The following is a 23,080-nucleotide window of genomic DNA, read 5'->3' as shown; positions in this document are numbered from 1 at the left end:
ACAAGAATTGAGTCATATCAGCTTGCATTCCATTCGCTTACATATTGTACTTTAGTGGGGCTTTGGCAGTGGCGTGCACAGACATTTAAAGGGGCAGGTGCTCAAGTGAAAAAAGGGCACCTTGTGCAGCACGTGGAACCGGCCGGTTGTCTTAATAGTTTGAGATTTATAGATTTGGGGGGGGGGGGGCATAATAATATATTAGAAGCTTTTTTTAATCAATAATTGATCAATGTCACCATGGTCCACATACTGTAAACTGTACAGTATGTGAACAAAATAAAGTGTGTTTTTCAAAAGGGCACATTGCTGCACAGAGGGCAAGGGCAGGTGGTGCTCTAGCACCCCCTAGTGTCTATCTGTGCACGCAACTGGGCTTTATTGGCGTCAGTCTCTAGTCATGGTGTGGTGGGGGAGGGGCATAACAGCATCACATTGGCTGTGGGGCTCATTGTACCAGGAGGGTGAAATCAGCCGTCAAGAACTTCAGCCAGAAATATCCCATTGGTTTAGAGGCCAGCCAATCATGAAAGTCCTGCCACTACATGGCTATACTAGACCATACCACGTGACTAGACCAGAACGTCTGATAACTGATCAGCTCCGCAAGCAGCTAAAAAAAAATTAAACTCTCGCTCGGATAGCAACTCAGAGCTAAGCATGTAGCTTATGACCACACCTTAAATGAATCAATATAAAACCTCCTAGGATGAGTAAACTCGTCCTTGGCAGGGAATGTGTTTAAACAGCTTACATCTAAAGTTTAAATTAATTGTCACATCCGGCAACCCAGTTAATCAGAGTGAGCTCCCAGCAGGCGAGCAGAGAGCAAAACCATGCTCCTTCATTCATCCATCCATCAATTCCACAACGATTGAAGAATGACTATGATAGTGTTTTTGATGGCTGTGAGGACGCCATGGTATAATTAATAGTGACATGATATGCAAATTACATGCGGAGGAAGCACTGAATCTTGAAGCCGTAATTAACAGCCTCAGCTGGCTCATTAGCATAAGTGATTTCATTAACTAATGAGTATGTTATTTGAGAATGTAGAAATCATTATTTCACATTTATACTTTAAACAAACTGCTAGCAAACTGGTTGACTTGACTTATCCTTTATCCGCCTGTGGATCAATCTCCAATAGGTACAGTACAGTAATGTCATGGCAATGTACATTCAACATCTAGATCCACTAGGAAACCAGTGTTGTTTTAGGCAGCACATTTTGATTTTAGTCGTAGTCTCTTGAATAGTTTGTTTAGTTTTAGTCCCATTTTAGTCACCTGGAATGTCTTAAGGCTCATTCATAGTCTGGATTTTCGGTGGTGAGGTGACCACCGGAGCTGAAATAACGTTGAGCTGTGGTGAGTAAAAACAGAGCGAAGGGATGGGGAGAGCGGCGGTTTGCTCTTCACCGCGGCTCGTAACGTCATGTTGTAGTTCGGTGGTCACCTCACCAGCGAAAATCCAGACTATGATATATAACGTATAACGAAGTCTGAATAACGTTTCAGACTTCATGCGGCCAGCCCGTGATGTCATTATCAACCTGTGAGTCAGAACCCCCGGGGCGGTCCTTACAATGAAAGACATACACCACATCTGTGTGTACGTCTGTAATCCACGTAACTCGAGAGCCGCTCGCCTCACCGTCTTCAAGATTTGACACACCACCACGCAGAGTGCAGTGCACGACCTTGAGTCGGTTGGGACACATGGTTGTCCAGAACTGCCAGAAAAAGCTCTGGTCAGGTCTGGTATGATCTCTGCCAGTGGTCTAGTACTATAAATTTGTCAAATAATATAAGAAAGAGGCAATAGGCAAAAACTGTGACAATAGCAGATCTACAAGATCTAAATGCCTTGCAAGACAAGATCGATTATTTTCACAATACTGATTGTACCTGTGGAACTGAGTCAAACTAAATTGAATGCCTCAACTCCTACATTCTAAGTGCTCAGGGTGGGGGGTCCCCAGGGTGGGGGGTCCCCAGGGTGGGAGGTCCCTAGGGTGGGGGGTCCCCAGGGTGGGGGGTCCCCAGGGTGGGAGGTCCCCAGGGTGGGGGGTCACCAGTTCAAACGTGATTATGTTGGGAGGTCACGGCCTGAAATGTCCAACATCGCAGGGAATATAAGATTGTTGAGAAACACGAGAGATTTGCCTCCTGATCGGTCCAAATTTGCTAGATCAGCTCAGACAAACACACTCTTATAGACTCTCACAGAGCAATGCAGTAAAAGCAATGCATAGGACAAACAGTGACCGTATGTATGCATTATTCATTAGTGTACTCTGGGATCTATTACAGTGGGAAAGAAATTGAATATGGCAAATCCCTTGAGGGAACAGAATGATGATATGCATCTCCCTCACATAAGGGCAGATTTCACAGAAAACATTGCTTCGGTGAAGCCTAATTTATGCTTCTCAGTTCTCACGCGTTGAAAATAGCAGACCTATAACCAAATCAGGAATATTGCAAAAATCTGATTTCTTTCATTCAGCGATGCACAAACCCTCATTCACGCCTTTGTCACAAATCAGTTGTTCTACTGTGATTCTCTTTTTTTCAGGTCTCCCCAAAAAGTCAATCACCTTCAACTAGTTCAAAACACAGCAGCTAGAGATCATACCAGGAGATATGACCACATTACTCCTGTTCTTATTTAACTAAATTTTTATCCCACGATTTTGTAACCCAGTTTTCTCCCAGTGCCAATTATCTAATGTAATCCTGGGCGCTACACTTCCTCTGCCAACCTGGGGGGGCAGCGGACTGACCTCATGCCTCCTATGCATGAGGAGTCCAAGCTGCTTCTTTTCACCTGACAGGGGGGGGATTTCCCCGCCCGGACGTAGTGCGCGGAAGGGACACGTTATTCCGACCAGTTCCTTTCCCCTCCATCAGGCGCCCCGGCTGGCCAGGGGGAGGTAGTTTTAGAGACCAGGATTACGGCATGTTTTTTGTGAGGGTTTCTACCCTAGGGGACATGGGGAGAACATGCAAACTCCACACAGAAGGGCCCTATCGCCAACCCCCGCCTCGGGTATGGGCACTGATGACGCGGAGGAGGGAACACGCCACCAGTGCCCACAGCGTCCCCAGTGGGAATCGAACCCAGGACCTTCTAGCTGTGAGGCGACAGCACTACCAACTGTGCCACCGTGCCCCTCATTACTCCTGTTCTTGACTCACTGCACCAGTGTTGTTTTTGTCGACTAAAACTATGACAAAAGTGTTCGTCAACTACCTTTTTCCAATGACGAAAATGAATTGGAAACTATAAATTAAAACTACCGGTAAGCTATGACGACTAAAACTAAGACTAAATATACTGACAATTTCGTCAACAAATAAAAACTAGACTAAAATCTTAGGGAGTGGACAAGAGCCATTTTGCACTTGGTTGCATGCTGAAAATAGCCGATCTATACAAGCTCACAACGTGTCACGTTGTGTCGCACTGAGTTTATGACTGAAACTAAAATAGAAATTTGCTGTCAACAACACTGCTTTGAACGGTACTGTACAGCATTAGCAGACAGATTGGGTAGCAGCAACAGTGTGTATGTGCCATTGACGCATCTCATTAGTGAGGCGAGGTTGATCATACTCCTATTTTACCGCTGTATAGTGCCGAAATGATTTCGGCTCGTCAGAAATTTTCAGTAGCACCGAAGAGCCGACTTTAGCACGGTCCCCACCCCCCAAAGCTCAAATGACGTCACATTGTAGGCTCTACCGAACTGACTTTTATTCGGCTCTAACATAGGAGTATGAATCGCAGCCTCAGTCGCCTCCGTTGGAAATAAATAACCACAAAAGAATGTCTAAAAGCAAGGCTCACAACTTGTACAACTGTTTGTACACCACCGACGACAACAAAACAGATAAGAAATAATGTAATAAATGAGTGTACATATAAATAACATTTTATGGTGTTTTTGTATCATATCCTACCTGTGTGTCCGCTGACTGTGGACTGTATTGTAGGGAGAGCAGAGCAGGCGCATTGGGGTGAAGATGGCATTTAGGACGTGGGTGATTCCTACTATTCGTTGCCATTTCAGCCTTCCTCTTTTTTTTCCTGAAAGAGGGCATGTTAAGCTGTCAGAAAAAAACATATTTGTCCAGCTTAATGCATTATTCCAATTATTTCCATATCCATTATTTGCACTGACAGTGCATTAAAACATAATATGCTACTTTCTGAAGTCATGTAGCTAGAGAAATAGGCGGGGGACATTTACAGGTGGATTTGCATCAGCGTAATAGCTGTAATAACTGGGTGGGGGCGGTGGGTGGGGCCAAAATAGATTTAAATTTATTACAATTAGAATAACTAGAACAACTAGAATAAGAATTCGAAAGTTTGTTTGAATTTGAATAAATATGGGGGATATGGCTTTTATTCTTTTTTTTTAATCTCTACTCAAATCAAAAGGGACACTTTTATATTTATTTCACTCTGAGGAAAAAAATTCTGATAGAAAAGCTTTAATAGTAGGTATAGTATGATATTTTTGGGGGAATTCGTGTTTTTGCTTATTTTACACAAGATATGTTAGATCTGTGGTCCCCAAAGTGGGGTCGAGGGAGTTCCAAGGGGTCACCGGGAAATGTATATTTAGGAACCAAATGGACCCTTGTTGGTCTGTAACTCTGAGAGTGTACAAACGGGTCCATTTGTAGGCTATAGTTAAATTTACATTGATTTTTCTCAAACATAGCTACACAGTAGGCTACACACTAAATTAAGCTGGGTGGTTTCCTGACATGTTTGAGAAAGTCAGTGTTGAGATTGAGAAGTTATGCAGACTTCTTTAGGCTACAGGCACTTTAAGGCGAGCATACAAAACATAAATAGGCTAAATAAACTTCTTACCCGACAGATTTTGTTTCGCGTTCATATCGTTGCCGTTCTGTAACTTCTGTTCATCAAAGCTGTCGAGTCAGGCTACAAATTGGTGGACGCACTGGACGAACTAAACGTATAGTAGCTTGACAGTCACAGATGTTTTCAATTAGCCTACAAAACACACAATCATGAACAGTGTGACCCAGAGTGGCAGAGTGCAGTCTGGGCAATGTACTCCACATCCACGATGCTGACACGCGTGTGTGTGCGTGCGTGTAATATAAGTCAGAAGAAATTTGTGGAAAAAGTGGCACATTGTAGTCCTTTCTTGTCTTTATTTGGAATTGTCTATGAGTGTAGGAGTAGTTTTGATAATATCCATGTATTTTTTTGTAGGCCTATTTATTTTTCTTTGCATTTTACCATGCAGCTAGGGCAAGTACTCAGTAGTTCCCAAACGTTTTCATGTCAAGGACCCCCACATTGACACAAATTAGCCCCACGGTCCCCCATTTGAAAAGACATGCCAGGGACCCCCATAAGAGAAGGTTTTTACGGCTATAGCAGTGATTCTCAACCTGTTTAATTTCAAGGACCCCCAGTAGGCCTAATTTGACATGCATTAGTCTACAGACCACCATTTAATGTAATTTATGTCTCTGGGATCGACCCCCAATTTATATTGTAAAATCAATGTTAATTTAACTCTGAGAGTGTACAAATGGAACCCCTGGGGGCCCCACTTTGGGTTATCCACTGCAGTGCACTGCATAACAAAGATGAATGGGTATTGTGTGCCTGTCACTTTACTTAGCACATTGTGTGTGGTGAGTGTCTATCAGCAATCGCTCGGCTGACCCAGAGTACCCACACTGACACCTGTGCCATGCAGCAGGACCAGATGGGAGATGGAGGATGAAGGTCAGAGGAGAGAGGAGGGCACCAGGATGACGATGTGACATGCGGATGCCACTGTTGTTTTTGTTTTAGTCAGTCATAGTCTCTTGAATAGTTTTCATTTTGTTTTAGTCAAATTTTAGTCACCTGGAATGTCTTAGTGTTAGTCTAAACCCCCTGAACAAAAGGGTATTTATTACATGTAGTGTATCCTACCAGTAAGGTGACTGACAGCAGACTTATATAGTATGATGATGATTATAGTATGATTTTTTTGGGGTCCTTGACATGAAATATTGAGCACCACTGATATAAAAACATAGTTTCAGAAAACTTTCAGGATTTAAAGACATTTTATTTTTAATTTCGACGTCAGGCCTATGTGTGTTAACCCGGTATGCTCCACTACAGTGTAGTGGAGCATACCGGGTTATGACACCATAGTGGCGATAAATCCCAAGAGAACACAGTGAAGAGCACTACAGTCTGCTGTCTTCTTCCTGCATGTCCAGATGGGAATGTTGTTCTCTGCGCAACAGTGCCCCCAACAGGTGGTTCTGCTTGGCCCAGTTGGCACCGTCTGTCTGGCAGTGCATGGTCCAGCGCTCCTTGGCTGGTACCAGGCTGTGCCTGTGTAAGGCTGCAGCAATCCCACTGAAACCAACATCCACAAACACTGGCCCTGGCTTGGTTCAGTAAATAGCCACTGTTAAAATGGAAAAAAAAGTTGTGTAGGCATAATCATCAACGTAAATAGAACGGGAACCCGTTTTGGTGTTTTAATCATTAGCCTATACTTTAGTTATTGAAAAATAGCAGATCTACAACCTCATAGTGCGGCTGCCGCGCTACAATCTTGTAGATCTGATATATTTTTTTAAACTGTGAAAATGTGCCTGGAATCTTTGAATATATATTGTTACGGAGTGAACATTTTAAACTCAAATATTTGCTTCTGGGGAGGTCCCTGGAACAACATATTTCCAGATGGGGGTCGGCGGCCAATTACATATAATTTTTGGGGTCCTTGACATGACATATTGAGCACCACTGATATAGAAACATGAGGTTTTTCAGAAAACTGTCATGATTTAGAAGACTTTATTTATATCGACTGCATTATGCTTTTAATCAGTTTCAAAACAAAGATATTGGTCAATAAATTGAATTAAAAACAAAATGCAATGATTTATTTCGGTAATTTCCTAAATAAATCAAATCTATTCCATGAATTAGAAAACAATAGTTAAAAAGTAGTGCAAATAGCCTATCTACAAGCTCACAACATGGCACGAAGCGTTGTGAGCTTGTAGATGCCGTTTTCACTACTTTGGGTCTCTCTAGTGCATGCTAACCCCGGCCCACCCCCACTCTGGAAAGTTGATTAAGCAGTCTCCTCCCACGTGTTCGCCTTCACGATTAACGTTGTTTCACCTGCATGGGATGCGACTTCACAGTCAAAATGTGCATAGCTGGTTATGAAGAGTCTATGGGTGCGCATTGTTGTTATTTTGCGGTAGAGGAACTTGGCACATTTGACTCCATCTTGCTTGTGTATTTCTCATGTATGTTTTGACTGTTCGAAAGTCAACTTTACCTACCGGCGACTGCAGTGCTAACAACTGTTGAGTGGCCACTTCATCTTAATCAATACATGACGGTGCAGGCTGGCTGTCGTAGTACCCTTTTTCTTTTCAAACAGAATCATGAGTGATTTGTTTTCATTAATTCTTGCTACTAATGTTTATACAGTATTTTCAATTAACCCCATAGGCTATGCCTCGTTGGGGTTTACAGGAGACAAGCGTGTATAACAGGGTTGTCTGTGTGTGTGTGTGACTGTCAAGAGCTATAATCTCCCAAACTGCAGAACCAAATCAGTGCTACAATTCATGTGCAACAACAGTTTTCTCCTTTTTTATTTCTTTATGTGATATAATGGAAGTTTTTGAAACTGTAGATACTTCTTTTAGACGACCTGACATCATAGATGACCGAAGACCGAAGTCCATATTCCCTTCCATTCATTTTCTACTAACCATTCCTTGACGTTTAACCCATTTTGGGCGGGAACCCCATTTGGTGTTTTAAGCATTATGTTGTACTTTAGCTGTTGAAAAATGGCAGATCTACAAGTTCATAGTGCGGCACAGAGTGCCGACCAATTTTTTCGACCAATGACAGAGCTTCTAGGAAAATCTTTGAATGCAGATTGCGGCCCCTAGATGTGTTCAATTGCATCTATTATGTCCATTAACCGACATGTTATACAGTACCGTAGGTGCAGTCATGTGACTTTACCCACTTACTGTAGATTATACGACAGAAAAGAATGCTTTGTTGAGAAAATGATATTCAACACACTTTTTTTGGGACAGTTCAATGTTGTTTTAATTTAACAAATTAAAACCAAAAGGGATAACAAACCTTCTCCTCTAACAAATTAACTTTGCAAATGATGCATACCGTGACCTGACAATGTGCTTCCCTACAGCACTTGCAACTTCCCTCTCGTTTCACAATATTAGCAAATATTGTAAAATGAAGTGTGATTGAAAACAGTAAATGAAGAAACGTAACCTTAGGAGTCTGGATGTACTGTATATCTTCCCCAGAGAACCAATAAATGCCTCAACAGTATACCGTACAGTAAGTGTTTTGTCTGTAGGTTTATGCCTCAGCGGTGGTGGGGAGAGCTCTCACATAGATGGTTGTGGTGTCCAGACACTTCACGGAGGAATCGGCTGGAAGCTCTGGAAACAAAATAAACAACATGAAAAGGTCACATGTTTGTTAAGAGTGTAGGCCGAGGATGACGTCGTTGCTGTCGGGAGGAAAACACCTAACTCATTTTGTTTTGTTTTTGTTGGTTAAAACCCATTTAGACCTGATGACGATTATACAAAATGTTCTGAAAAAACCTATGTTTCTATGTCAGTGGTGCTCAAACATTTTCATGTCAAGGACCCCCAAGATTATCTGTATTTGGCCGCTGACCCCCATCTGAAAATATGTTGTTCCAGGGACCCCCCCCCAGAAGCAAATATTGGAGTTAAAAACGTTGGCTCTGAAAGAATATATATTCAAAGCTTTGCACTAAATCTTTACGATTTTTCAAAATTAGCAGATCTACGAGTTCGTAGCGCGGCACTCAGTGCTACAAGCACGTGTCGCGCTGCGACATGTTGTGAGCTTGTAGATCGGCTATTTTCAGCATGCAAGCAAGTGTAAACTGACTTATACTGGATCTCTTGTCCACTAATCCCTTCCTAACATTTTAGTTTAGTTTTTATTTGTTGACGAAATTGTCAATAGATTAAAGGGCAGTCCATACTCTCTCCGACCACCGAACTTTTCGTCGGAAAGATCAGACTTTAATTTCTTCTCCGAAGTAGAGTTCGGAGAGTCACATCATATGGGAGTGCAGCTTTCAGAACAAAAATGAATGAGTTTCAGAAGTTGCGAGTGACGTCATGTTGTAGTTGTACCGGAGCTTTCCGAAGAAATGTTTGATGGTCGTAGATAGTATGGACTGCCCTTTAGTCTTTTACTCATCATAGCTTAGTTTTAATTTAGTTTCCATTTTGTTTTCGTCAGTGAAAAAAGGTAGTCGACGAACATTTTTCGTCTAAGTTTTAGTCGACGAAAACAACAGTGGTCAGGTAGAGTTCTTACCCTGAGTAAGGTCCTGGTCCAGGTAGAGTTTGAGCCGTCTGTTGCGGAGGCCAAACACCTTGGCGGTCTCGGCCAGCAGGGCGGCGTACCCCAGCCTGTTGTGACCCAGAGGGTTCTCCAGGAGCAGGGTGGCCACCTCTCCGGTCAGGCACTCTGAAGAGGAACAAACAACAAGAAATCAGAGAACAGACCAGTGTTGTGGTTTTCGTCGACTAAAAACTATGACGACTACCTTTTTTTCACCGATGAAAACCAAATGGAAACTAAATGAAAACTAAGCTATGGTGACTAAAACTATTACTAAATATACCGGTACTGTCGATTTTTGTCAAGAAACTAAAATGTTAGGAAGGGACTAGTGGACAAGAGATCCAGTATAAGTCATTTTACACATGGTTGCATGCTGAAAATAGCTATATCTACAAGCTCACAACGTTGTGGGCTGTGTAGGCCGTTGTGAGCTTGTAGATCGGCTATTTTCAGCAAGTGTAAAAAATAAGTCATTACGACGGCATAAAGGCCTGCCAAAATACATTTTAGTTGACTAAATCAACTGTGGGTTTAGTCGACAAAAACCTTATGATATTTAGTCGACTAGAACTAGACTGGACACTAAAACACTTCGGGTGACTAAAATGTGACTAAAACTAAATGAAAAAGTTTCAAGAGACTAAGGACATGATAGAAATTTGCTGCCATAAACACTGAGTAAAAGTACCTAAGAATTGTAATTAAGAGTAAATGTAGTGGTGGTTACCGGCTGGCTGCGTGTCGCAGAGCAGCAGGTTGACATAGGGACACAGCAGACCGTCTGGAATGGGGGTGGAGCTAGGGGAGGAGCCTGGTGATGTCACTGACAGGGTGGTACCACTGAGAGCCTGAATGTCTGTTGCATTTTTCAACTCTGTGAACACACACACACACACACACACACACACACACACACACACACACACACACACACACACACACACACACACACACACACACACACACACACACACACACACACACACACACACACACACACACACACACACACACACACACACACACACACACACACACACACACACACACACACACACACACACACACACAGATCAGTCTTGTACACTAGCATTAGCTACTTCTTCAATCACTGTGACCTCGATTCTTTATTTTGGTTTGTACTTGTAAAAATGTGTGGCCACAGATGCATAGTTCATTTTGACCTCAAGTAGGAAATACTTTTCCGTATTAAGTGCTTACATAACACAAACACATAAGACTTAAGCGGAATGAAACAAAACACAGGCTTTGTAAAAACACTTAATGATGAGATGGGTTTCACAAAAGAGACGGGGACAGATCTGGTGTTTTTGAAAAATCGTTAAAATGTGGCACAGATCGGACATATCGGTATCGGCCGATCATGAGAAAAACAATTGGCGATCGGTCCCAAAAAACCTGACCGGAGCATCCCTAGTCAAATGTAGGTCTCACCGGTCTGACCGGAGCATCCCTAGTCAAATGTAGGTCTCACCGGTCTGACCGGAGCATCCCTAGTCAAATGTAGGTCTCACCAGTCTGACCTGACCGGAGCATCCCTAGTCAAATGTAAGTCTCACCGGTCTGACCTGACCGGAGCATCCCTAGTCAAATGTAGGTCTCACCAGTCTGACCTGACCGGAGCATCCCTAGTCAAATGTAGGTCTCACCGGTCTGACCGGAGCATCCCTAGTCAAATGTAGGTCTCACCGGTCTGACCGGAGCATCCCTAGTCAAATGTAGGTCTCACCAGTCTGACCTGACCGGAGCATCCCTAGTCAAATGCAAGTCTCACCGGTCTGACCTGACCGGAGCATCCCTAGTCAAATGTAGGTCTCACCAGTCTGACCTGACCGGAGCATCCCTAGTCAAATGTAGGTATCACCGGTCTGACCGGAGCATCCCTAGTCAAATGTAGGTCTCACCGGTCTTGAACCTGACCGGAGCATCCCTAGTCAAATGTAGGTCTCACCGGTCTAAAACCTGACCGGAGCATCACTAGTCAAATGTAGGTCTCACCGGTCTTGCCGTTGAAGAATGAGAGCTGGGTGTTGTTGGTTCCAAACACACTGCTGCACACCTCCCGAAGCTTGTTCATGTCCAGTCGGTTGTCTCCGCTAGGGTTCTCCAAAAGTACCACCCCCTCTGTAGGACAACCAATCACATCCACAAACCATGTATTCATTATTTATTTATTTTCATTGGTCCTTGTTCAATCAACGGAGGTGAACACCCCCACCCCCCCCCCCCCCCACACACACACACACACACACACATTGACTCATGCAATTCTTTGTTCAGTTAAGCAAAAGTTATTTTCTTGTTTTATCATCTTTCACTGGTGTGTGTGTGTGTGTGTGTGTGTGTGTGTGTGTGTGTGTGTGTGTGTGTGTATATATATATAAATATATTAAGGCTGTCAAAAATAACGCGTTAACAGCGTTAATTAATTTTGTTAATTAATTGCGTTAAAAATATTTAACACAATTAATGCATGTTAGTGTTCCCCCTAACATGCGCCCGTGCGCGCGGCTCAGGAATTATAATGTGTCCCTGTTCATTCTGTTGGCCAGATTTAAAAATAATAAAGCCCCGACTGCCTGCGGAGTTTATTTCTCCTGCCTTCTGTGTGATTTATCCTTCCAAGCCCACTATACCATGTACTATACATCCTGCGTCTACTACATCCTGTAGTTCACTTAAGAAATAAAAGTATTGTTACAAGTCACTTTTATTTTGAAGAGGAAGTTGTTTCAGTTGTAGCCAGCTACCATGACAGTCTACTCGACTAGAAGTGCTGGGTGGTAGTGGAATAATAATAACAACATGCTTTTAGCCAAAGTTCATAAAAACCCCATGCGTCTATGACTTAAACAATGTAGGCTAAACACTTTGGAATTACGTTAAACATGGTATATCCTCCGTGGCGGCGTCATTAGGTGAGTACTAGTTAATGAATTGTTAAGTTTCATAGTATCATTCATCATCAGGCTGTTGTTGATGCCCCCCAAAATGACCAGGTTACAGCCTACAGGATTCTCATTCTGTTACTGTCACTGCCTGCAAGGATGGCCGCCGTGCCATTTCTTATAAACTATCTAATTCATACGTGGGTCGTCGTGGACTCGTGGGTCCACGTGGAGTTGTTGTTGTTCATGCGCCACAGTGCGCGGCGTGGAGAGGGCATCAGAGTGCAGCGCAACAGCCTAGTATGGCATATTGTCTGTACTCTCTGCACTCTTTGGGTGCCATTAAGGACTTCAAATAATATTACTAATCATATTACAGTTTTATGAGCTGGGGGCGTGTTGTATGTCATATTGCAATTTTGGGCATGTTAAGAAGCGCTTTCGACACCCCGTGGATTGCGCAAAACGGCCTTGAATTAGTCATGGGTGTGTTTAAGGCGTGTTTGAGACGTACCCAATCAACATGTCCGTACTATTCTCTTTACCAGTCAGCTGATGTCACATACGGAATGCGCACTTTGGGGATCGTGGTATTACATTTCTTCAGGCTGGCACCATAGAAGACATGACATGACTTTGTCACATTTGGGTTAATTATTCCTATTGCACTGCATGCTGTCACCTTTATGCCTCAAAATAATTTGTTTCTATTGAAAAACACCAGTAAGATAACGTTTATTATATTTTATTTCATTCAAGTCATGATGAAGGAATGAGTTGAATGTTGCTGCTTAATGCTGTGCCTGTGGCCCCGATGGTATATGGTCTTCGCTCGTAGCATTTTATTGAAGAAGACTTGAATCAGGTATGAAAGCAAACTTCCCAAGGATTATGGAGATGTTTATATTTATTTTTAAGGTTGAGAAATGAAAGAATTATGGCCGTTTCTAATCTCAACATTTTACAAAAAAAAGACGCAAAAAAAGGCTGTTGCCATGTCTCATAGAAACAAGTAAATAGGTCTATAAAAATAAGCGCATATAACAGGGGTCTGCAACCTATTTTAAATGAAGTGCCATGTTTTTATTTTCTAGATAGTGATATACTGCCATATCCAGATTAATTTTAATGACACCACATTAAAATAAAAAAACATATTTTGATAGTCCACAAATATAAAGTTCTTCCTTATTTTTAAATATGTTCTTGCACATTGTTATAATGATCATTATATATATCCCCCTGCAGTCAGAGTTCATAGTTTTAATGAATGAATGTGATGCATTGTGAGCTGGTATAGATCTGCTATTTTCAAAAGTAATCTTGGATTTTTTTTATTAAATTTTTGGATTAGCCGTCCTTAGTTGGGCAAATGCATTCATCTGGGGATCCTTGACATGGGAATGTGCTGTGTGAGGATCACTGGTTTAAACAACATTAGGAGAAAAGCCCAAATAACCACTTTAGAAACAAGAAAAGCAACCACAAAATAGTACAACTACCAATATTTACAAGCAACTTTACAGAAAAAGAAGCCGCTTATAATAAACAGACATGGCAACACTCTAGCAGCCTCCCAGAGCCGCTCAAGTGTAAAATCAAACAGTGCTTGTTGCGTTTATGAGGTGGCCAGACCCACGTCTAATTGTTATGCGCTGAGTGTTTTTAGGTCAAGGGGCTTAATAGCAAATTGCGCAAAGCGAAAATAATTAACATATGGACACTCCCACAATGTTAAAATATTCAGGAACGCCGTATGCCATATGTGTGTGCGTTCAACACGGGCCGAGTGCGTTCAACACGGGCCGATATGCCTTTCATAATACCATTGTGCGCAGAGCGAGGGCAATTTATGTATTACCTCATTGTAAAACGGATCTTCAAAATGGCACCGTTTATGTCCAATCCTACGTGTATAGGCTGGCGATTGTGGCGACTTATATTCGTTAATAAAGAGAGAGCTGTAAAGGGGATATTGTCTATGGTCAGTTCATGGTGTGTATCTTTCTCGTTTTTAGCCGTGATAATGCGGCGCAATGGCGGTAGGCAGTAGCCTAATACAATATAACCAACTTGCGCAAGCATTAAAAAATGGACTGGGACCCCAGTCTCCATTCATCCATCCATCCATCTTCAACCGCTTATCCGTAGTCGGGTCGCGGGGGCAACAGCTCCACCAGATTGTTCCAGACTTCCCTCTCCAGAGCAACATTAGTGACTTCCTCCTGGGGGACCCCAGTCTACTTGGCCATAAGCCAGTGTTCATTTAACTCAAAGTGTAGGCTAGGCCTACAAATGCTCACATCACATCATGGCTATACTAAATGCATTAGAAAACAAAAAACATAAAAAAACCGCTTTCATTTATATTTCCATTTCCACAACAATAAACAGGAAAACATGGCATATTTTGGACATAGTTCGAATGGTGATTAATCATGATTAAATTAATTTTGAAGCTGTGATTAATCTGATGAAAATGTTTAATCATTTGACAGCCCTAATATATATATATATAATATATATATATATATATAATTGCATACCTTGTTCCTTGTTGGCGAGTTTGACCCTGACATTGACATAGGAACACGCAGGTCCCTCCAGATTAACTTTGGGCGTGGACGACCCCTTCACTATGGTTAACTCCAAATCAGAGCCCTTTAGCTGAAAACAAGAGACAGACATTAACCACTTACATTTAGACATGGTGTAACACATGCATTGTTTTACCAATAACACCAGCTACACCTCTGTGTCTCATATAGCAAGTGAGCAACATTTTTTATTTTTTTATATACGAATCTGAAGGTTTTCACAAAACCCTAGGTTAGGTTTTAGGAGGCATTATTTTTAGAATCTTCTCCTCTACGATGGGGCTAGATGGGACAGGGTAGGGTAGGGTCACTAACCTGGGTCTTCTCCTCTACGATGAGGCTGGCTGGCGTTGGACGGGACAGAGTAGGGTAGGGTCACTAACCTGGGTCTTCTCCTCTACGACGAGGCTGGACGGGACAGAGTAGGGTAGGGTCACTAACCTGGGTCTTCTCCTCTACGATGATGCTGGCGTTGGACGGGACAGAGTAGGGTAGGGTCACTAACCTGGGTCTTCTCCTCTACGATGAGGCTGGACGGGACAGAGTAGGGTAGGGTCACTAACCTGGGTCTTCTCCTCTACGATGAGGCTGGACGGGACAGAGTAGGGTAGGGTCACTAACCTGGGTCTTCTCCTCTACGATGAGGCTGGATGGGACAGAGTAGGGTAGGGTCACTAACCTGGGTCTTCTCCTCTACGATGAGGCTGGCGTTGGACGGGACAGAGTAGGGTAGGGTCACTAACCTGGGTCTTCTCCTCTACGATGAGGCTGGATGGGACAGAGTAGGGTAGGGTCACTAACCTGGGTCTTCTCCTCTACGATGAGGCTGGCGTTGGACGGGACAGAGTAGGGTAGGGTCACTAACCTGGGTCTTCTCCTCTACGATAAGGCTGGCGTTGGACGGGACAGGGTAGGGCAGCAGAGGAGCTTTGGTGGTGGCCAGGATGAACTCTGTGTGCGCCTGGATCACCCCGTCCAGGTACTCCCCCGCTGGCAGGCAGCGGTAGTGCACAGTGATTTCATCTGAAGGCACCAAGTGTCCCTATGAGGAGAGATAAGAGAGAGAAAGACAAAGTTAGACTTTTAGCAAATTAGCCCTTCACTAAATCCCACCCCAAAAAAGCGATTGTCCAATGCCAATCCAAATAGTTTAGCAACGGTTGCTATGCAGGTCAAGCTTTCTTCTCTGCCTATTGGACATGGATGGGTTGGGGAGGGACTTAGTGAAGGGCTAATTTCCTCCCAGCCCATTTAAACGATTCCACAAAATGCCTTCTAAATCCTGACAGTTTTCTGTCAGGATTGACATAGAAACCTATGTTTCTATGTGTCAGTGGTGCTCAACCTTTTTCATGTCAAGGACCCCCAGAATTATCTGCATCTGGCCGCGGACTCCCCCATCTGAAAATATGTAGTTCAAGGGACCTCCCCAGATGCAAATATTTGTGCAAAAAAACTTGCACCATATTTTCACAAAATAGCAGATCTACAAGCTTGTAGTGAGGCACTCGGTTCCACGTGTGGATATGCCATTTTCACAATGCATGTATGATGAAGTACAAAATAAGACGTAAGGGGTTAATTGATTTGTTGATAAATACAGAAAATTACAAAATATGAATTTAATATTATGCGATTAATCAAATCATGTATTAATGTATGCATGGATGGATAATCCATAGTTTCAGCCATAGAGTGATATTATATACAACAAATAAAGGAGGACATAGTTTAACCGTTGGATCACAGCCTGTCCGTCTGCTGCCTCCAACAACCTTGAGTTGTAGGAGGATCTCATTCTAATTTACAGTGTGTGATTGCTGCGCGCACGCACGCACGCACACACGCACGCACGCACGCATGCACGCACGCACGCACGCACGCACGCACGCACGCACGCACTTCAGTGTCACTCAAGGGCAGAGGAATAACATTAGATAGATACAGAGAAGCAGTCAATAAATGGCGCAAGATTTATGGGCTGCTTCTGCCTAGCCCTAGATACTGACCCCTCTCCTGAGGAGATACTGTACACACTGCAGCTGTGTTTTTCTCTCTGTGTGTGTGTGTGTGTGTGTGTGTGTGTGTGTGTGTGTGTGTGTGTGTGTGTGCGTGTGTGCGTGTGTGCGTGTGTGCGTGTGTGCGTGTGTGTGTGTGTGTGTGTGTGTGTGTGTCTCTCCGAGCAAGCTAAATAGATCAAACACAGTGCTATGCTTCTCAATACCGCATGGGTTATCAGAAACTATAACGCACGCATGCACACCAACCATCACCCGACCCCACCCCTGCAAACTATCGCTTACATCATCTTGAGGGATTGTTAAAGAAAGGAGAAAAAACTCCTCAGTTTGAAATAGCATGAGGAATGTAGCCTGGCTGGGAGCCAGCGACCAGTGCCACCATAGAATGGAAAAGGAAAAAAACTAAAAACAAAACGATTTGTTTTTTTGAGAAAACAAGAGGCTGATGGCTAATCCGTCTTTACTCCTCAGACCACTTCAAAGCCTCAAAGTAAAAAAAAAAAAAAAAAATGGGCCAGTCCATAATTAAGTCTGCCTTATGGTGGAGACTTTTCTCACTGCGGTGCTGCAGTGGAAATACTTCCAAGAGACTGCCTTGACATCAGTATGGGATAAATGTACAGAGGAAAACAAAACAATGGGATTAAGAACACACTCTAGTCCAAATGAATGCTGTGCAGACCACCACACATGCCAACAGAAGTGACTTTAGTTTAACAGTCCATTTTGGACTGAGGTCGATAAAAAAAGGCTTCTAATTCCTATTTTTTTCTGAAAAACCTCTGTTTCTATGTCAGTGGTGCTCAAACTTTTTCATGTCAAGGACCCCCAGAATTATCTCTATTGGGCCACGGACCCCCATCTCAAAATATGTAGTTCCAGGGACCCCCAGAAGCAAATATTTGTTAAAAATGTTCACTCTGAAATATATATTCAATGATGTGCGCCACATTTTAACGATTTTTCAAAAATAGCAGACCTACAAGCTCGTAGCGCGCCACTAGGTGGCACGCTACGAGCTTGTAGATCTGCTATTTTTCAATAGCTAAATTATAACATAATGTTTAAAACACCAAAAGGGGTTCCCGCACAAAATGGGTTAACAGTCCATTTATTCGCCCTACCCCAACAATCTGGCATCTCTATTTTGGAACAAAATAGAGCGGGCCGGAAGATTATTTCCCATTAATTCTTCCCATAGAGGTTTCAGAATGTATTTATTGTCTCCACCAGGCCGAAGGCATGGGGGGAGAGTATGTTTTGCACTCCGTCCGTCCGTCCGTCCGTGTGTGTGTCCGTGAGCAGCTAATCTTGGCCACCGTTAACCCGGTCGATGCCAAATTTTGCACACACACTCCCTGGATGCCCTCGATGAACCTCTGCCCCAAACTTTCCAGAACGGCCTGTTATAGCGCCACCAGGAGGCCGCTTTGTGCAAAAAAAGTTTTTGCACAGTACACCTACAGATTTTGTCCAAACATCGCGCAAATTGGTACACAGTCTCTCTAGAGCCATTCAACGAAACCGGTCTTTCAGATTTCTCAGACTCCATCCTGATTGGTTAAGATTGGCTTCCAAAGTTCACAGGAGTGCTCAGTTTCAAACAAAATGCTGCAAATCATGAACACATCGCGTGATTTCCGTGAAATTGTGCACGCACATTCCCACTAGGCCGAGGACGAAATGCCACATGAACAATTTCAACTCAGCCTCAAGGTGGCGCTATAACTGGCCGAAAAGTGTTTTTACCTCTAACTGCACGGATCTGTGGATAATTTACTTTTGTTGCCCTTTTATCCAACCACCAGATGAAGGCAAGCTGCAATGTCCTACATTCCTATCCTGGTGGAGACCTGTGCCCAGAAGGGCACTTTTTCTAGTTTTATAATGTATTTATAAGACCTGTAAAGCTCGGACAAAGCCAACTCGAATGTTGACAACTAATGACAACAACAAAAAACCCACCAGGATCCTCTGCCTGGCTTCTCAAATGTCCTGATGGCTTGCTGCTGCTGTAAATTCAATATATTCATATTTCTATTTTCACCAAAAATTAGCCACACTGGAAGTGGGGTGCCCTCTCACCTTCTTCCGTAGCTTCTGGATGCGGTTGATGACCTCTCTCGCCACCCCTTCATCCAACATGGACTGATCCGGGGATACATCCAACAGCACCAAGACCTAGAAGAGGAACAGACCAACAGGACAGCCACATGGAGGTGGGGGGGTTACACCAGTGTGGCTCCAGTGTTGTGCAGCAGTGTTGATTTCGTCCACTAATACTATGACGAAAAATGTTTGTCGACTATCCTTTTTTCACTGACGAAAACAGTCATTACGACGCCATCAAGGCGTTTTTTAGGCCGTTTAAAATCTGAAATGAGACACGAACCCTCTGGGTGTCTGGTCACCACCAGCACCAAAGTGCCAGAGTGTCAGAGAAAGTGTCAGAGAAAACAGCGTTCCAAGTCCGTCGTTAAAATAAAAGTAGCGCACGCATGGCGCGTGCACACTTCGTGCGGGCGGGGTTGAGCAAGGTGTTGCCAAGCAGCCGGGCCAGGGCTAAAAGTAGATTTTTAGCTAAACCGTTTCATATCCATATAAAGCGATACAAAACGTATATATGTACAGCAGACAATAGATGGGCTTTAATATACACACACACACACACACACACACACACACACACACACACACACACACACACACACACACACACACACACACACACACACACACACACACACACACACACACACACACACATCTCAATCTCAATCTCAATCTCACGGCACATGAATGTGCCGTGAGATTTCTACTTGCCTATTGTTGTGCCTTGGACATAAAGACTTTGAAAACCATGTCCAAAATACCAACGAGAAACATTGTTCCAAAAAAGGTCAATGTATTCTCACTGTTTGGCACTGTGAGGAGGTTCATGTGGTTCTAATCTTACATTACTTTATTTTCATCCTCAAAGGTGACACGTTATTTTGTATTAGTCTTGGCTTACTATCCCTGGCTTACAAACAGGAGTCATGAAAGGAAAGATATGCAATTTTAACAGCAAGATAATACGTGGCATTGTGACTCAACAAAGGCACGGAATAAAAATAACTTCTCACCTGCATAATGGCTTAATCCTTTCACCTTTTTATCTTTACCTTTTTTTCAATTATAGATTATGAAATTGGCAGAAGATTCTACTTGGCCAATGAACCATCACGCAGGCACGTGGAGGGAGTGTTAGATAGAGGCAGGGGCTCACAACACGTTGCGCTCTGACACGTTGTGAGCTTGTAGATCAGCTATTTTCAGGGCGCAACCCAGCACTCTTTAAGCTAGTGGAGATGCAGGTGTAACGACATGGATTTCAAAAACAAATTTGCTCAACGCAAAATGCTTCCGGTTCAGCGGCATGGCATGGGAAGGAGAGGAGGGCATGTGCATCTCTTTCACCGTGTAGTAAACGCTGCATTCAGGGTCTGGAAAGGGCAGTTGTTTTACAGACGGGTAAACGGGCAGGGGCTGAAACCCCCTTTGATGTCTATGTGGGCACGTCACCTGCTATCGGGACAAACCCACTGAATGTAGCAATGCACATTTTATTATTGTAGGATTCTGACTTTTGTATCTGGGGGGCTTGACAATCAGTAGCCTATATTGTTGTACATCGACTTTAAGACCGATTGTATCGTACAGTATTCCATAATTTGACATTGATTAAATAAATATTTGTATTCTGTTGAGAGAGAGAAAGGAAGTACAGTGGGACAAGAAAGAGGGAGATAGGTAGAGAGAGAGAGGGGGGGAGAGAGAGAGAGAGAGATTAAGTACAGTACGTGGGACAAGAGAGAGAGAGAGAGAGAGATTAAGTACAGTACGTGGGACAAGAGAGAGAGAGAGAGAGAGAGAGAGAGAGAGAGAGAGAGAGAGAGAGATAGAAGCATGGGAAGGCACAGCCAGGACAGAAGCAGCGCAGTGTGTGGGGTACTGTGTGTACAGTTGGAGGAGCAGTGATTAGAAAGAGCCCGTGGCCATATGCATGCTGCTGGTTCCCACTTAGCCATGAAATTATCTCCTACACTGACTGAACAGAGCAGCTGTGTGACGAGGCCTCAGACTCCACCTGCTGGCTGCCAGGGTTGATTTGGACTACACATTTACATTTTAGTTTTAGTCATATAGCTAGTCTTGAATAGCTTTCATTTAGTTTGTAGGTCACATTTCAGTCAGCGGGAATGTTTTAGTGTCTAGTTTTAGTCGACTAAAAATCTACAGTTGATTTAGTCGACTAAAATGTATTTTGACGGGCCTTGTAGTAATGGCTGATTTTACACTTGCTGAAAATAGTCGATTACAACAAGCTCACAAGGCGTTGCGCTGCGTGTGATGCGTTGTGAGCTTGTAGATCGGATATATGAGCAGCGTCATACACACACGCACACACACAGACACACACACAACAGGGCTTGAGACACACACATACTGCTGCGAGAGTGAGATCTAGCCAACACCAACTCGGGATTCCTGGATCGCTGGCCTCCACAATTTCCTATCCAACATCAGGTTCTTGAGCTCTGCAGTGTTGTCAGCCAAGCTGTCACGCCACAGCATGTCTACATAGGTGGTACGCTTCTTTCCCCTCCTGGCTTTGCCCTGGGTAGGCTCCCATAGGAGTCAACACACATACACACACGGAGCAGCGCTCAGATCTTTCCATCAGCGTTTTCTTTTTTTATACCTGTGCATCCGAGTGTGCCTCGTAGTTTGCGGCGGAGTTCTGGTCGAAGGTGTACATGAGCCTCAGGTCCTCCTCGTGAAGCTCCTGGCCGTCCACCGTGATGGAGCCTGCAATGGATTTATAGCAAAAAATTAAATATCACCACTGGGGAAACAAACAAACACACACACACACACACACACATTTGTACATCTGCTAAAAAAAAAAGTAAATATTGAAGGTATTGTTTTCTGTTTTAGTTTTTTTACACAAATAGATTAAAATCAATCTAGTCAGGTGTATCGTCCTCCTCCTCCCCCCCCCCCCCCCCATTTTGCCAGGAGCCACAATTACCCACGTATGTGTTCAGAGTGAAAACCATGAGTGCATTCTGCTTCTCTCCTCCACGCCCCCGCAGGGAGGGTGAAACGGTCACCGCTAGCTCCTCTAATCCTGGATTTCCTGGCATAATAATAATTTACCCCCAGCCCACCTTACTGTACCTTCCATGGCCTGACGCCGAAATAAAAGAAAATGTCTTTTAAATCCTGACAGTTTTCTGAAATACTCATGTTTCTGTATGAGTGGTTCTCAATATTTCATGTCAAGGACCCCCGATAATTATATGTAATTGGCCGCCGACCCCCTTCTGAAAATGTTCGTATCAGAGAGGCAGTGGCAAGGCATATGCAGTGCCTCTGGCCAGTGCCCATTTAAAAGGTGAGTGCCCTGTGGGCGGTGGCCTACTTAGGGTGTTGGCTGTTTAAACAATTTACTCTGTCAACTAACGTAGCAGACGATAGCGTGGTAAATGGTGGAGGAGTCCTGCAGTCTATGCTGTTGCGTGGTGTTGTTTTGTGAGTTTATATGTCCATGAAGACGAGTCACGTTGGTCTTAACACACGGGCTCTGTGTGATAATAATCTTGAAGCACCGTGCCAGCCAGGCCGAGTGTCAGTGAGTGAGAGCTGCGTGCGCTCCAGTAGGCAGCGTGTGGGCTAAATGCTCTAGTAGGCAGCGTGTTCTCTAGTAGCCAGCGTGTTCTCTAGTAGGCAGCGTGTGGGCTAAATGCTCTAGTAGCCAGCGTGTGCTCTAGTAGGCAGCGTGTGGGCTAAATGCCCACTGTTTACTCTGGCAGTGCGTGCATGCGTGGCGCGGAGGAGGAGGGTGGAGGCAAAGTAACACAAAACACACATCAAACCACTTGGCAAATGGCAACACAACTACAATACAGACAATACAAGTCTGCGCGAGACATTTGGGGAAGGTTACCGTAATGACTGGAAAATTGCGCAGAGGAAAAACGGTAAGATTAACTGCTGTGGACGCCGGTCGGGGCACATGGACACCACGGCCACT

At 43.7% G+C, this 23,080-nt stretch overlaps 1 protein-coding gene across 1 annotated transcript in view; it reads right to left on the bottom strand.

Annotated features, from left to right (window-relative positions):
• Positions 1 to 8,130: 8,130 nt before the first annotated feature.
• The window catches only part of iars1 (isoleucyl-tRNA synthetase 1), a 90,626-nt gene continuing 75,676 nt past the window's right edge, over positions 8,131 to 23,080 (bottom strand). Inside the window, exons 27-34 of the mRNA XM_083771696.1 lie at positions 21,743 to 21,849; positions 19,084 to 19,179; positions 15,843 to 16,019; positions 14,927 to 15,047; positions 11,491 to 11,616; positions 10,199 to 10,345; positions 9,442 to 9,594; positions 8,131 to 8,519 (exon numbers count right to left, since the gene is read on the bottom strand). Coding sequence (XP_083627822.1) covers positions 8,437 to 8,519; positions 9,442 to 9,594; positions 10,199 to 10,345; positions 11,491 to 11,616; positions 14,927 to 15,047; positions 15,843 to 16,019; positions 19,084 to 19,179; positions 21,743 to 21,849 — 1,010 coding nt within the window. The 3' untranslated portion in view covers positions 8,131 to 8,436. The remainder of the gene's footprint in view (positions 8,520 to 9,441; positions 9,595 to 10,198; positions 10,346 to 11,490; positions 11,617 to 14,926; positions 15,048 to 15,842; positions 16,020 to 19,083; positions 19,180 to 21,742; positions 21,850 to 23,080) is intronic.

The sequence above is a fragment of the Protomyctophum parallelum genome (genome assembly GCF_964188405.1).
Source record: "Protomyctophum parallelum genome assembly, chromosome: 8".
NCBI classification, from domain to species: domain Eukaryota; kingdom Metazoa; phylum Chordata; class Actinopteri; order Myctophiformes; family Myctophidae; genus Protomyctophum; species Protomyctophum parallelum.
Note: the sequence above shows the minus strand (reverse complement) of the source record. Positions and strands in the feature narration are given on the sequence as shown.